Genomic DNA, 15,951 nt, shown 5'->3' with positions numbered 1-15,951 from the left:
TCTCTGTAATTTGCTTTATGAATGATCCTCACCGCTCTTTTCTGCTGGATAAACAATGGATGTACATTGCTAGTATATGTGTTGCCCCAGACTTCCACACAGTAATTGAGATAAGGTAAAATCAGTGAACAATATAAGATTCGCAATGCCTTATAATCTAACATCACGCCTCCATTGACGTTAATTCTCTGCCGGTCTTCTGTGTTTCCCAGGGCGTGACCCGTTCCCCGCCCCCATGGCGCTGCAGACGCTGGGCATCAGTCTGTCGCTGGCCGGCGTCGCCGGGACCGTGCTGGTCTGCGCCCTGCCCATGTGGAAGGTGACGGCGTTCATCGGGACGCAGCTGGTGGTCATGCAGGTGTTCTGGGAGGGTCTGTGGATGACCTGCGTCAGCGAGTACACGGGGCAGATGCAGTGCAAGCTGTACGACGCGCTGATGGACCTGGCGCCGGACCTGCAGGCCGCCCGCGGCCTGGTCTGCATCAGCCTGGTGCTGGGGGTTCTGGGCTTCCTGCTCTTCCTGCTGGGGGGGCGCTGCACCAACTGCCTGAGCCACCCGCGGGTCAAGGCCCGGGTGGTGCTGGGCTCCGGCGCCGTCTTCTGCCTGGCCGCCCTCAGCGCCGCCGTGGCCGTGTCCTGGACCGCCCACAACGTCATCGTGGACTTCCATAACCCCCGCGTCCCCGAGGTACTGAAGAGGGAGCTGGGAGCCGCCATCTACATCGGCTTCGTCACCTCTGGGCTGCTGTTCTGTGGGGGGGCCGTCCTGTGCTCCAGCTGCCCCCCGCAGGGGGCACGGTTCCACTCCAGCAGGTACTCACCTGCCAAGACCCCCCCTCACAGAGGCTACGCCATCAAGAACTACGTCTGAAGAGCCCCGAGGCAAAGTCTGTGAAACTTTGCATAAAAAAATAAGAAAATAATAAAGTTAAAGACCATTAAAGACCATTCAAGACCATCAAAGACCATCAAAGACCAGTAAAGACCATTAAAGACCAGTAAAGACCATTCAAGACCAGTAAAGACCATAAAAGGCCATTTTGGAGCATTTAAGACCATTTAAGACCATTAAAGACCATTTAAGACCATTTAAGACCAGTAAAGACCATTAAAGACCATTTAAGACCATTTAAGACCAGCAAAGACCATTAAAGACCATTAAAGACCAGTAAAGGCCATTAAAGACCATTAAAGACCAGTAAAGACCATTTAATACAATTTAAGACCATTAAACACCAGTAAAGACCAGTAAAAACCAGTAAAGACCATTTAAGACCATTTAAGACCATTTAAGACCAGTAAAGACCATTAAACACCAATAAAGACCAGTAAAGACCATAAAATAACATTAAAGACCATCAAAGGCCATTTAGGAGCATTTAAGACCATTTAAGACCAGCGAAGACCATTAAAGACCATTAATGACCAGTAAAGACCATTTAATACAATTTAAGACCATTAAACACCAGTAAAGACCAGTAAAAACCAGTAAAGACCATTAAAGACCATTTAAGACCAGTAAAACCCATCTGCAGAACCGTCTGTAACTGAGCTACTTCCCCCGTGTCGTGCCGTCGTGGCAGATGCTTTGCTACATTTCAAATGTTCTCAGATTTTGAAATAAACTCACGCCCTCGTGTCACAGGTGAAGCTGTGCGTCATGTTTTATTTCCCTGCGTCCACCTTTCCCGCCACCTGAAAGTCCCCCAGCCCCACATGATGATGCTGCCACTGCCGTGCTTGACTGTAGACACGGTTTTGTTTTTTAAGGTTTTTATGGCACTAGTGGCCTTTATTGAGAAAGTCGGAGACAGGAAGCAGGTAAAGAGAAGGGGGGAGACATTTCAGTATAGAGCGACAAGCCGGGACTCGCACCTGCGCTGCCCGTACGAGGACTACAGCCCGCTCAACCTACTGAGCCACCCAGGGCCCTAATGTTCTCAGATTTTGAAATAAATTCATGCCCTTGTGTCACAGGTGAAGCTGTGCATGTTTTATTTTCATTCATCCACCTCTCCCTCCACCTTAAAGTCCCCCAGCCCCAGAAGATGACCTCCAGTCCTCCACATGATGATGCTGCCGCCCCCGTGCTTGACTGTAAACGCATCTTTTTCCCCTCACATGAGGCATTTCTTCTTCATGTGGTCTGAGAGTCGTTGACTTGACTCCTGGGAAACTCCCAGAAAGCCGTTTCCTCCATCTCCTCCGAGCTCCGGATCTCGCTGGTGCATTGATGACCTTGTCATCAGCTGTTACTCATGTTGGTCTGGTCAGCTCAATCTAACATCCTCCACCTTTAAACTCTTTTTTTTACTATTACTGGGCCGATTTAAAATACTGATGCTGCAGTTTCTGATCATTAACTTCCGAATAAACGCCCCAGGTCTCCTGAAGAGTAAATGTCTCGACAATTTCTTTCAGGGAGAAAACGACAGACTATATTTTATAGTTATATGCACTCAAAACTACCCCGTTTTACTGAATTTACACCACCTTTGCAGTTCTGAAAGCTCTTCTGCTGGTAAATAAGAGATAAAAGTGTGTCAGATCTCGGTTTAGGGGCGGATGAGTCATCCTCAACCCTCATGGGAAAAACAGGAGCGGTAAATCTAGTCAGGACTTGCTGCTGAAGGCCGTCCAAGCGCAGAGTTCACAGATCTCTGGCTTCTCTCTGTCAGACACGACCGGCGTGTTAAAGCCACCGAGCCGGGCCGAGCTGTGCCGGGACCCGGGACCCGGTGGCTGGAAGGCCGCAGGACAGAGGCAGCTTTGTTGTTGGGCTCCCGGCAACCGGGCGGAGGGAGGAGGGATTGTTTTGAAACCATGGCAGAGCAAACAGAGGGATTTCCCTCCTCCACCCAGCTGCAGACGCCGTCTTTTCAAGAATACCAGAGGACCGGTTCCCCCTCTCTGAGCTATGCAAAACAGACAAACCCTGGCTGCCTCACATGTGCCTCACTAGAACAACACCCCGCCCCGTTGGCTGGCCGGCCGGCGTCGGAGAGAGGAAGACGAGGCAGCCGGCAGCCATGCAGCGGCAGCTGGAGCTCGCCGCCCTGGCCCTGGCCACCACGGGCTGGATGTGCTCGGTGCTGACGCGCTGCCTGGCCCTGTGGACGGTGAGCGGCACGCTGGACAACGCCACGGCCACGCTGCCGGCCTACTGGGACGGGGTGTGGCTGGAGTGGGACCACTGGGACCTGGCCCACGACGGCAGCCTGCACTGCTCCTTCTACCAGGCTCTGCTGTCGCTGTCCGGCAGCTTCCGGACGTGGCGGGCCCTGATCATGGCGGCGGTGGCGGTGGGGACGGTGGCCGCGGCCCTGGGGCTGGCGGGGGCCGTGTGGTTCCCCCAGCGCGGCCAGGTCAAGGTCTGCTCCGGCAGCCTGTTCGTGGTGGCGGGCGTCCTGCTGCTGGTGCCCACGGCCTGGACCTGCCACAGCACGGGCCAGCCGCTGGGGGCCGGGGGGGCCGCGGGGGCCGCCCTGCTGCTGCGGAGGGACTGGGGGCCCGCGCTGTACCTGGGCTGGGTGGCCTTCGCCCTGATGCTGGCCGGGGGGGCGTTCCTCACCACCCGCTGCCCCGTGGCGGCCGCGGCCAGGCGGACGGAGCCGCCCGGCCGGGAGGAGGTGGATGGGGGGGCCGAGGCGGAGGCCAGTCACCCCCTGAGCAGGATCAACAGGACTACCTTCACGCAGAGCCAGTTCCAGCGCCGAGCAGAGCCCGTCTGAGAGGGGGGGGGGCGTTACATTACAGGACTGTCTCAGAAAATTAGAATATTGTGATAAAGTTCTTTATTTTCTACGGAGCCCATCTGGCATTTGAAAAAAATAAAATAATGCGTGGCCACGCATTATGTATCTCGTGCCCACACATTATTTTACTCGTGGATGGCATTATAACCTACATTATAACAAATGGATGCAACTTCCTTGGTGGGATGGTTATTCATCATTAATAACGGTAATTATAGTCTATTTATATTAAAGAGCAAGAGTATTGTCATGGCGAGTGTAGTAATAACATTTGACATTTGAAAAAAATAAAATAATGCATGGCCACGCATTAATAACTCGTGGCCATGAGTTATTAATGCGTGCCCACGCATTATTTTATTTTTTTCAAATGTCACCAAAGGGGCTCCGTAATTTTCTGTAATGCAAATAAAAAAACTAAAATGTCATACATTCTGGATTCATTACAAATCAACTAAAATATTGCAAGCCTTTTTTTATTTTAATATTGCTGATCATGGTTTAAAGTTTAAGATTAAGATTCCCAGAATATTCTAATTTTTTTAGATAGGATATTTGAGTTTTCTTAAACTGTAAGCCATGATCAGCAATATTAAAATAATAAAAGGCTTGCAATATTTCAGTTGATTTGTAATGAATCCAGAATGTATGACATTTTTGCATTACAGAAAATGAAGGACTTTATCACAATATTCTAATTTTCTGAGACAGTCCTGTATACTATTATTTGATTTGTGTTTCCACAAATCAACGTTACTGGAGGATGAAAGTGATGGACTGGAACGTGTTTACTGTGATGGATTTAACCACTGTGAAGCTGACCGCTCCGTCTGGGACCTTCAAAAGCGCCGCTTTACTTCAGAGGAGAGACTTTCCGAGCAGAAACACTTCATCACCCCCGACGAGGAGATACCAGCCGCCTGACCGAGATCTGGATGTTTGAGCGGCGGCTCCGGGTCCCGGGTCTCAGACTTTAACGTGATGACATTTACTGAGCTGCACGTTTCTGTGGGATATTTAACTTATGATATTGTAGTTTAACCAAGTTACACTTGAAATACTTGAGGTGTTTACTGATTCTGAAACATTTAAATGCTCAACAAAAGCTTAACGCTGCAACTGGGCTTCATGGGTTCTGAGAGGTCGATCAACGACTCCGAGCAGCTTCATCAGATGTGAAAAGGGACGGTTCAGATGTTTATTCTGGATCAGGACTAGGGCTGGGGATCGATTCAAATGTCAAGAATCGATTCGATTCCGATTCTTAAGATTCAGAATCGATTATCAAGATTTGAGTTAGTGTGATTATATGAATTATATGACTGTGTAGTTATGAAACATATTAATACTAGTATTATATTGAGATTCAACAGCAAGTATTGCAGCTAATGATGCTGTAAGGACCAATCACCTCCCAGAATGCTGATAGAACTGCTTTCAGAAACATCATGTGGGTCAGAATTATCAAACAGATCCAGGGAGGAAACAGAGGCCGTATGAAATTGGTTTTATTTTTTCCCACATTCCATTTAAATTTTTTCCATTTTCGGTCTATTTTTGTTTTTAATTTTTGAGAATTTGGTTTTTGTTGGCATTTTATAAAAATGTAACCCCAAGACAGTATATAAAGTAATGAAATATAGACAATTTATGCAATTATAACTGAAAACCTTTATGTTTTCATACCCTTAAACATATTTAAAAGGCAAAAACATGGCACCAGTTGTTCTTGTGTCCAACAAAACATTCCTTTTTTGGGGATAAACAAAAAAATACCAAAAGTTGTAATGTAATGATGAGAAAAAAAAAAAAAATCCATCTTTAGATGTACGAATCGATTTTTAGGAATTAATATGAGAATCGATTTAGAATCGGAAATCGACACAGGCCTAATCAGGAACATGAAACACACACAAGCTGCACATTTTCACATCATCCATTTATTTAACCACTTCAATGTTTCAAACGATACGGCGGTGAAGGTGAAACCTGAGAAAAAAAGTCCCTTTAAAAACAAACAAATGTGCTTTAACGGATTTGGAGTTGTTTTCTTCTGGATGCTGTGATTTTGGGTGCGATTTCTACTTTAACTGCAAATAAAAATGTTTGATCCTCTTTTGGATGTTTTTTTTTCGATATATTATAATATAGGAGAAAATGTTGTTTTTCCGAAGTATTTAGGTTAAATAATCATTGATTGTGTTTATTAAACAAAGCGAGCGACGATACTCGTGATTCTTCTTTAACATCACTCAAAGCTGCATAAATGTTTAAAATCCCAGTGGATACACTAAAAATATCATATCTGATATCTTTATGCCACAAAGCAAACTGATTTGTCACCACTTCAGATTCTGCATCACCGTGGTAACGGCGATCGGGACGCAGATGGATAAACGGTCTAAAAGTACCAACAAAGGATAAATAAATAAATCAGATATCCGAGTCAGAGCCTTCAGGTTTAGAGGCTGGAACCTGGAACTGCCTCAAACCGCCGCCCCCTCACGGACTAAACCTTTCTGAGTCAGAGCTTGAAAGGTTGAGACTGAAAATAAGGTGAATCAGAGCATGAAAACAATCTTTTATAAGGGTTGCAGGTTTAACGCCCCAGCGGCGGGTGTTAGTGTCGACGAGGCCCGGATCAGCCCGGATCAGCCCGGTTCAGTCCGACGGCCGGGTCTCTACAGCCTCTCCTCTCCCTCCTCCACCTCCTTCAGGCTGAGAACCTCCAGCGTCCCCCGGCCCCTGGTCTCGCAGCGGATCAGCTCGTCGATCTCCCTGAAGCAGCCGGGGTCCACGAGGCAGATCTGAGCCAGACACGTCACGCCACGGGGGGAGGAAAAGTGAAGACACAAATTAAGCTTTCAGAGAACCAGAAAATTACATATACACATACCGTATTTTCGCGACCATAAGGCGCACATAAAATTCTTTTTTTTTTTTTTTTTTTTTTTTAATTTGCCGCGCGCCCAATGAAACGGTGCGCCGTATCCATTACCTGTATTACGGTAATGTAAGGTGGACGGCCACCATGAGAACGGTAAAGGGAGAAGGGGGCGTGTGAAGCACAGGCGGAAGAAATGAAAATTTAACATTTTCATGGAGGTCCGTCTTGGTGCTTTCGCTTCATGAAACGGGGCCAGCGCAGCAGCAGATGACGTTTTTGTGTAAAGCTGATTTATGGTTCTGCGTTAAATCCACACACAACGTACGTGAAGGAAGGAAGGAAGGAAGGAAGGAAGGAAGGAAGGAAGGAAGGAAGGAAGGAAGGAAGGAAGGAAGGAAGGAAGGAAAGAGGAAGGGAAGAAGGAAGGAGAGAGCCTGAAAGAAAAAAAGAAAGAAAGAAAGAAATGAGCCAGAAAGAAAGAAAGAAAAAAGGATAAATTCCCGTTGATGACATTTTTGTGTAACAAACATGGCGGATCTGAGAGCGAGATAGATTTATAGTTGAAAAGGTGGAGTTGAATTGGTATTTTTTTTATCGTTATCGGGATAAATGCCAGAAATTATCGTGATAAATGTTTTAGTCCATACTGCCCATCCCTAGTGTGCAGCTCCGTGTCTGTAGACGGCGCCTTTTGGGTCGGTGCGCCGTATGTGTGTTTAAAATCCAAAAATGACACAAAACTGAGGGTGCGCCTTTTCACACGGTGCGCCGAATGGTCGTGAAAATACGGTATATCTATCGAACTATAGAGATGCACCGATCAGGATTCTGGGGGCAGATCACCAAAATCAGTATTTGCCGATCCCGATATTGCCGATCACAGTGTGAAATCCATAAATTCTTCAATATTGTTGTCTCATGTACAACACTGACATTGTATTATTAGGTATAAAAATTAGGAGAAAGTGTCATGAATTGACAACTCTTTTATTGCAGGCTGAGGCAAAGTGCAATATTTCACCCTCTAAAGACTCTTAGAGAGAACTTAGAATTGTAAACTATAAACCTTAGTTTTCCTGTGGAAAAAGGAATTAAATCTTAAAATAAAAATTAATTATGAAAGCTTTAGCTGTCTATAGTCTGGGATAACTCCGGCGGGCATTAATCAGTGATATATCAACAACTCAGCAGCGCGTACCGCAAACCCGATGTCTTCTACAACGACAAACGGCTGATGATCAAGGCATGTGAATCCATTACCTTGCGATGTAGTTCTTTATTTTTCTTTCTGTTGCTGCTGTCGTTTATAGGTCTCTGTTACGTTCAGCTGAGTAAAAGTAACGCACTCCTGTTGTTTCTCTGCCTTAGCTGCAGCCAACTTTGCAAACTCAATATACTCCTTCATGTGAGAAACTTCCAAATGTCTTATCAGGTTCGTTGTGTTGAAATTATTTTAAAACATTCCTCCTCGCGGTATCTCCTTTGCACATAGCTTGCAAACTGCAAATCTGTTGTCCTTTATGGACATTGTAAAACTCCCATACCGGCGAAGCCATTTTCAGTGTTGATGCTTTGTAGAGACAGCAATGCCCCCTTCCAGAAACGACCACGCCCCTTCCAGAAACGACCACGCCCCTTCTAGAAACGACCACGCCCCTTCCAGAAACGACCACGCCCCTTCCAGAAACGACCACGCCCCTTCCAGAAACGACCACGCCCCTTCTAGAAACGACCACGCCCCTTCTAGAAACGACCACGCCCCTTCTAGAAACGACCACGCCCCTTCCAGAAACGACCACGCCCCTTCTAGAAACGACCACGCCCCTTCTAGAAACGACCACGCCCCTTCCAGAAACGACCACGCCCCTTCCAGAAACGACCACGCCCCTTCCAGAAACGACCACGCCCCTTCCAGAAACGACCACGCCCCTTCCAGAAACGACCACGCCCCTTCCAGAAACGACCACGCCCCTTCTGGAGCCCTGGGTCTGAGTTATGGGAATGTTGTTGGAAACGTCATGTGATCGGCCTGGTTTAAACTATTTTGAGGACTCCGATCAAACCGGATAGGGGCACTATCAGCCGATCGCGATTGGTTACCGATCGATTGATCGGTGCATCTCTATCGAACAAGGAAACTGAATGCTTTTAATTGAGCCTTTTCTCTTCACTTATGGTCATTGGAGGGTGGTTTTCTTAAAGATACACATACGTTTAGTCCCAAAACCTCGATTTGAGGCTCCTGTTTTATTGTTTAGTGACAAAAGTTCTACTGTTGGTTTTCTACGATTCACTAGGTTTAATTGATCTTGGATCAAGATCATACGTCTCACTGACAGTTTAATGGGGTTCTTCACCGCTCCATTCAGAAGTTAATAACATGTTAGTAACTGCAGCAGTAGGGATGGGCGGTATGGACTAAAAAATTTATCAAAATAATTTCTGGCATTTATCCCGATAACGATAAAAAAAAATACCAATTCAACTCCACCTTTGTAACTATAAATCTATCACCACATTCAGTCTTTGGAGCCAAATCACTGCTCTAAAAGAATACTAAATGCTACTAAACTACACCAATTAAATTGAATTGATAAAAACCAATCAAATGAGTTACACCTGTACTGCAAAACTGTAATGACTCAGATCCGCCATGTTTGTTACACAAACACCTATCAACGGGATTCTTTCTTTCTTTCTTTCTTTCTTTCTTTCTTTCTTTCTTTCTTTCTTTCTTTCTTTCTTTCTTTCTTTCTTTCTTTCTTTCTTTCTTTCTTTCTTTCTTTCTTTCTTTCTTTCTTTCTTTCTTTCTTTCTTTCTTTCATCAACGGGAATTTATCGTTTTTACCGCGAGATGACAAATTCTTACCGTGGGGAATTTTTTGGACGGTACATCGTGAACGGTAAAATATCGCCCATTCCTATGCAGCAGGCCCTCAAACTCACCATCTCCAGGTCGTCGTCGAACTCCTCGCTCTCCACCCCCTGCAGCAGCGGCTTCAGCTTCTCCTTCACCCTCTTGGCGTCTTTGGCCGGCAGCAGGAAGCGCAGCTTCATGTGGGCCCTCTGGATTTCCATGCTCTCCTTCAGCTGCCGGATCACCTCCAGGGCCTGCGGGCGGCGAGCACGGTGGAGGTTACGGGCTCCGGTTCTGCTTTCATTCACTTTCTGCTTAACCCTCCTGTTATGTTCATATGTCAGGAACAGCAACGGTACATGTTTCATCATCCAAAAGATGTCTGAAACCAATAAAATCCTAACAAGCAGTGTGGATATATCATCACTAACTCCATTACTAATTATTCCATCAATATTTAGTGCGATGGTGTTCTTTACCTCCAACAGGTTCAATTAGGATAATTCAACTAGAATATGGTGTAAAGGTTAATTTATTTCAATAATTCAACTAGAATATGGTGTAAAAGTTAATTTATTTCAATAATTCAACTAGAATATGGTGTAAAAGTTAACTTATTTCAATAATTCAACTAGAATATGGTGTAAAAGTTAATTTATTTCAATAATTCAACTAGAATATTGTGTAAAAGTTAACTTATTTCAATCATTCAACTAGAATATGGTGTAAAAGTTAATTTATTTCAATAATTCAACTAGAATATGGTGTAAAGGTTAATTTATTTCAATAATTCAACTAGAATATGGTGTAAAAGTTAATTTATTTCAATAATTAAACTAGAATATGGTGTAAAAGTTAATTTATTTCAATAATTCAACTAGAATATGGTGTAAAAGTTAACTTATTTCAATAAGTCAACTAGAATATGGTGTAAAGGTTAATTTATTTCAATAATTCAACTAGAATATGGTGTAAAGGTTAATTTATTTCAATAATTCAACTAGAATATGGTGTAAAAAAACAATTAGGATAATTCACTCATTTTTCATTTAAAAAAAAAACCCCAACATGTTCAAACTTTTTTTTAATGTTTCACTACTTTATTACTTTTGAAGAGCAACATTTAAAACATCCCCTAATGTTCAGTTTATAGCTGATTTCTCTCCCATATTCAGCTGGTTTGGAAGGCGTGACCTCTGAACGCCACCAGCCTTTCATCCACTGTGATATTACAGTAGTGGAAGTTGCTCTCCCCACACGTCCCACACTGTCCTAATAGCTGCCAGCGTGTCTCTCCCGTCTGCCAGCCCTTGTCTCTCGATTATCAAATCAGATTACTCTGGAGAAGATTGTGGCTCAAAATATAGCCCTGCCTGTCTCTGCAACCACAAACCGGGATCCAAATACACATCTAAATGTGTTTTGTCCAGCTCCTTCCACTTCTCTCCAAAAACATGCCTGACCTTCTAGATGAGTCATTTCCAGAGTGATTTTCAGTATTGAATCTGGCCCGACCAGTTCAACACGACTGCCATCCCAGTGGGCCCTAGCACCGTCTTTATCATGTTTTCTGCAGACAGTTCTGCCTGACGCATATTTGGGGATGAAGACCAATGTATTTCACAATTTTTTGCATTGAATGTCTGGCTTGGGGGAATAGGAATCGTGATTCCCTCATCTGGTTCAAATTAAGAATCATTAGATTCAGAATTTAGCTCTAGATAGTCTTCGTACACATCCTCCTCTACAGAGGGTTTGCATTGACGTCACTTCCCCACTGGACCAGCCCCCTTGACTCGCACAGAGTGAAAAAAAACGCTTCAACTAGTAGGAGAAACTGTGGAAAAGACGGGATAACAGCCGATTATCGGCTTAAATTAAAGGCAGTTGGACTTGACAGTGACCCGTACAGTTACCCCAAGAACCAGTGGTCCATGGACATTAATATTTGGCCACAAATCGAGTTTCCTGATATTTATATGTACTTAATTTCTACACGAAGCAAAGCTTGAAGGCATACAAAAGTCTTGAGGCTTGGTACGACTTCAAAGTAGGATTTGTTGGCGAAATTAAAGTGATGAGGACACCAAACTTTATGATTTGACCGTTTAACGTTAGCTATCCAAAAATCCAACATTACCTGATACGAAATGGGAACCACAAATCCACGTTTCGGTGCCTGGAATCCAGTTGTTTCTGCGAATTGCAGCGATCCATTTGTCGCTTTTAAGCTTATTTTTCTGCAGTCTATAAAACGATAACTCCGATTTCTTGATAAATCTATGAGTACAGTCGATCGCACAACAGCTCTTTCCCATTTTAGATGTTTTTCAGTTGCTCAAACTGAAAGTCTACGCTGCCACTCAGTAGGGATGGGCGGTATGGACTAAATAATTTATCACGATAATTTCTGGCATTTATCCCGATAACGATAAAAATGACGATAAAAAAAATACCAATTCAACTCCACCTTTTTAACTATAAATCTATCACCACATTCAGTCTTTGGAGCCCCCAAAACACGTTTTCTTAGCTTATAAAATCACAAAGTAGAAAAAAATACAACTTGATAAATAAAGAAACAGGAAAAATAAATAAAAGTTCACTGAAAATAAAATCCTATCAGTGATGACCTCTTCTAATATAAATAAAATGTGCAAATTAACCTGTGGTTGGAACATGCCACAAATTAGATACTATTGCCATTTTTTTTCGTAATAGTCAAATGTAATATCGAAATGTAACAACCATTTCCTTCTGTTTTTGCAGACTTTGCATATAATAGATGATGTTTGCTCCTCGTCTCTCTTTTTAAATCCAAACCAGTTCCAGAGCTGGAGCCTCGTTTAACAACAAGCTCCTCGCTCTCAGATCCGCCTTCCGCCATGTTTGTTACACAAAAACGTCATCAACGGGAATTTATCGTTTTTACCACGAGATGACAAATTATTACCGTGGGGAATTTTTTTGACGGTTTATCGTAAACGGTAAAATATCGCCCATTCCTACCACTCAGTCTTTCTGCCACTCAGTGGGCATAACCCGTTGTTCCTAGATCTTCAAACTTTAAAATGTGACATAACAGGAGGGTTGAAATAACCAGGCAGAAAGGTAACAGAGAAGCTGCAGCAGCTCTTGGGGGAGAACTGCAGAGTGTGTGCTCACCTGCTGCTTGGTGCCCCTGTTGGGCTTGACGGAGTAGTGGATGTCCCTCATGGCCCGCTCAATGAGGCTGACCGTGTACGGCCTCTTGGTGTTAGGGTTCACGCACTTCTCCGCCACGATGGTGGCGATGTCCCTGAACATGGTCTCCAGCTGGTTCTGCCTCTCCTTGTCCGACACCTGGAGCTCCCCTTTGGCCAAGATCTGACACAGATAAAAACGTAAGTCAGCCGTGAGACGTGGGGGCTTTGCAAGCCCTGAGAGAGGAGACATGAATAGATGTAAAGATACGCAGGCTGTCTACAGGTTTGACCAAGTTAAATTTAAGACTTTTTAAAACCTTTTTTTAAACTACATTTAAGACCAAAAATACAGTCACACACTTTGAACCCAATGTCAGAGAAACTGGAATTTTTCGAGCCATTTTTCGCTAAATTTACATGTACCCCTATTTGCCTGCCTCGTCTGGAGACTACGTGACTACGGTCAAGGTTGCCAGATCTGACTCACAGGTTCCAGCCCAAACGCGATGTAAAACCCACCGAAATAATGAAAAACCAGCTCAAATCTTTCTCTATGATAAAACCGTAAATTATTAAATGTGCAATAAATTCAAGTCATGCAATAACGTCACATTATGCGCCAAAACAACAACAAATCTGCTCTGACGTGCGCGTTTTGTTTACTACAGAACTACAGATGATCCAGCATCTGTTCTCCAAGCTATTAAATAAATGGTCTCTGGTCTTGACCACCACTTACTGCGTTACACAGACACAGAGCCTACGCCGTAGGGTACTGTATCTGTGGTGACACTTACGGTCAAATTTAAATGATTACAATATTTGGAGCAGGTGATTTATTCATGTTTGTACCTGTTTGCAGATTTCTGTCTGATCTTCTGTCCCAAACGCTTTGATTATATCTTCTTTCTTGGCTGTTTGACCTTTGGACACGTTGGTGAAGACTGAGTGCGTCTGCAGGACTTCGTCCAGGTCTTTCTCCCTGAAACAAAAGAAGAACAACAACGACATGACTCTGGTTCATCCACCAGGAGGGGTACAGAGAGATCCGTGTGTGGATAACAGGGTGTCTATAGGTTTGACAAAGGTAAATTTAAGACTTTTTAATACCATTTTCAAAGAAAATTTAATACAGTCACTAAGAAATCCAGCCCTGAGGTCGAGGTTGCCAGATCTGACTGACAGGTTCCAGCCCAAACTTGGCATGGGGCGATATACGATATTATCGTACATCGCGATAAAAAACGGCCGCGATAACGTTATCGTGGGGTACTGTAATTATCGCCTTTTTTTTTTTTTTTTGATCACACAAGGCTACCAGCCAGGTAGAAGCCAGTGTTATTTTTTTTCATGTATTTTATTAATATTATTTATTATTATTATTTATTTAATATTTTTTCAGAGAGTAGTACAATCCGTGTGCATTTGACTACTGTGGCACTTTATTTTCACTCAATCTTTGTGTTGGCCATGCAGCTTTTGTTTTGTATACTACAGAGCAGAGCCTTTATTTTATTATTTTTCCAGAGAGCCGTACTAAGTAGCAGGCAGCCAGCCACTGTTAAAGTTTCAGAGAGTAATACAATCAGTGTGCATTTGGCTCTACTTTGTCACTTTATTTCTATTTGTCACTTATTTCTTTCGACTCTCAGGGAAGTATTTTCTTACAAAAAAAGAAAGTTCAAATAAGTACCGGTACTATAGTTTACACTTTGTAATGCATAACATTTACAGTACACTATTTGTTCTCTACCTCAAGTGTCACTGTGTTGAGAATGATTTGAGAATAAATGTTCTGAAGGAACCAGTGGATCCACGGTTAGTGTTTTTCCTTGCATTTTAAGAATTTTATAAGCGACACGCTAATATCGTGATAATATCGTAATCGTGATATTTTTGTCCACTAATATCGTGATATGAAATTTTCATATCGTCCCATGCCTACGTAAAACCCGCCCAAATAATGAAAAACCAGCCCAAATCAAACATTCACTAAGTTAAAACCGTCAATTATTAAATATGGAATAAATTTCAAGCTTCACAACACCACTAAATAGCCCCAAAAAAGTTCCCACTGGAGTAAATTAAAGCAAATCAAATATCACTGAGTTTATTGTGTACGTTTTTACTTTTCTCTGCCATAATGGAATCTTTTTTGTTAATAATTTATCCTAAATATTTAGTAAAAACCAGGAAAAGCAGCCCAAATATATATTTTTCAGCCCAATTGGGCTGAAAGTTGCCCGACCTGGCAACACAGATCTAGACCCTCCGCAGGAGATTCTCCTCAAAACGATGAAAATCAACTTTTTAATGATGACTTGATACCTCTAGAATTAATATTCAAAAACTGGATTGAGATTTAAGACAAATGAAGACATTTAAAGGCCTTATTTTAGCGTAAATTGGAGGTTAAAAGTGACTCACGCTCCAGATCTCCAGCTCACAACTTTGTTCTTGTAACACGCGATTTCGAAGCGCTTCCCCGCCTTCTTCATCCGAACCACGGCCACGTTAGTCAGCCGGATTTGGTTGGTCGGCGTAAAAATAGACATCTTTGTGGATTTTTAAGACTCAAAATAAGCAATAATACGACGTTCGTGTCTCCGTCGACGGGTGGGTTTTCAATTAACGTCCCAACTGAAACATCATCGAACTATAGTTCCGCCTTCCCGTTGAACAGCAACGTAAAAATCAATAAATGCTCACATATTATCTCCATTACAGCCGCTATGAAGTGCAAAAATTAAAGCTTGATTAGAAGATTTCCTGATCATTTATCATATCATTGACTCGGTTTTTAAATTAGGGAGTTACTGTACAAATAATACTGAAATGCTTTAAAAAAATAAAAATATATTTAAAAAATGCGACACTGCAAGATTGAAAAATGCATTTCGCTTCGACGTGTTATGTTTCATTGTAGTTTGAAAATATTGGGCGGAAACGTTTTTTGCATTTTCTGAAAAAGGTTGATTTACTTATTATTTAATTATCGTGCAAAAAGAGGACAGCAAATCTGAACTATGTTTCACTATGACGACCACAAGAGGAAAATGTTGCTTTATTAAAGCCAACAATAACCATAAATACAAAAAATTGATTAAAATTAATTATAAATTACGAACAAACTACCATACAAATATTAAACACGAGTATGCGTGATGTCATGAATGTAGTTACACAATGTGTCCACATGGGGGCAGTGTGCCGGGGACTAAATTAAAAATAAATTGTCCTTATTTTGTTAGAAATTACATTATGGCT

General features: G+C 43.0%; 3 protein-coding genes across 3 annotated transcripts; 2 read left to right on the top strand and 1 right to left on the bottom strand.

Moving 5' to 3' along the window:
- The first annotated feature begins 235 nt into the window (after positions 1-235).
- Positions 236-871, top strand: cldnj (claudin j). Its single transcript, XM_061720455.1, has one exon. It carries the CDS (start codon positions 236-238, stop codon positions 869-871), a length of 636 nt encoding a protein of 211 aa, XP_061576439.1.
- A 1,789-nt stretch (positions 872-2,660) lies between these two features.
- On the top strand, positions 2,661-4,219 carry LOC133442455 (claudin-4-like). Its single transcript, XM_061720454.1, has one exon. The coding sequence runs from the start codon at positions 2,949-2,951 to the stop codon at positions 3,729-3,731; it is 783 nt and encodes a 260-aa protein (XP_061576438.1). The 5' UTR covers positions 2,661-2,948; the 3' UTR covers positions 3,732-4,219.
- A 2,105-nt stretch (positions 4,220-6,324) lies between these two features.
- Positions 6,325-15,312, bottom strand: sbds (SBDS ribosome maturation factor). Its single transcript, XM_061719867.1, has 5 exons — positions 15,112-15,312; positions 13,537-13,666; positions 12,665-12,865; positions 9,589-9,753; positions 6,325-6,562 (listed from the first exon to the last, which is right to left on the bottom strand). Exons 1-5 carry the CDS (start codon positions 15,237-15,239, stop codon positions 6,437-6,439), a joined length of 750 nt encoding a protein of 249 aa, XP_061575851.1. The 5' UTR covers positions 15,240-15,312; the 3' UTR covers positions 6,325-6,436.
- Positions 15,313-15,951: the final 639 nt, after the last annotated feature.

This window comes from Cololabis saira, chromosome 4 (assembly GCF_033807715.1).
Source record: "Cololabis saira isolate AMF1-May2022 chromosome 4, fColSai1.1, whole genome shotgun sequence".
NCBI lineage: Eukaryota > Metazoa > Chordata > Actinopteri > Beloniformes > Belonidae > Cololabis > Cololabis saira.
This window is presented reverse-complemented; position numbering and strand designations above follow the sequence as displayed.

Excerpts from the sequence above, each read along its gene's own strand:
- sbds (XM_061719867.1), bottom strand. The coding sequence starts at position 15,239 with ATGTCTATTTTTACGCCGACCAACCAAATCCGGCTGACTAACGTGGCC. Across the intron at positions 13,667-15,111 it reads GTGAGCTGGAGATCTGGAGC|GGAGAAAGACCTGGACGAAG; the intron begins GTGAGTCACTTT and ends CTTTTGTTTCAG. Across the intron at positions 9,754-12,664 it reads ACAGGGGCACCAAGCAGCAG|GCCCTGGAGGTGATCCGGCA; the intron begins GTGAGCACACAC and ends CGCCGCCCGCAG.
- cldnj (XM_061720455.1), top strand. The coding sequence starts at position 236 with ATGGCGCTGCAGACGCTGGGCATCAGTCTGTCGCTGGCCGGCGTCGCC.
- LOC133442455 (XM_061720454.1), top strand. The coding sequence starts at position 2,949 with ATGTGCCTCACTAGAACAACACCCCGCCCCGTTGGCTGGCCGGCCGGC.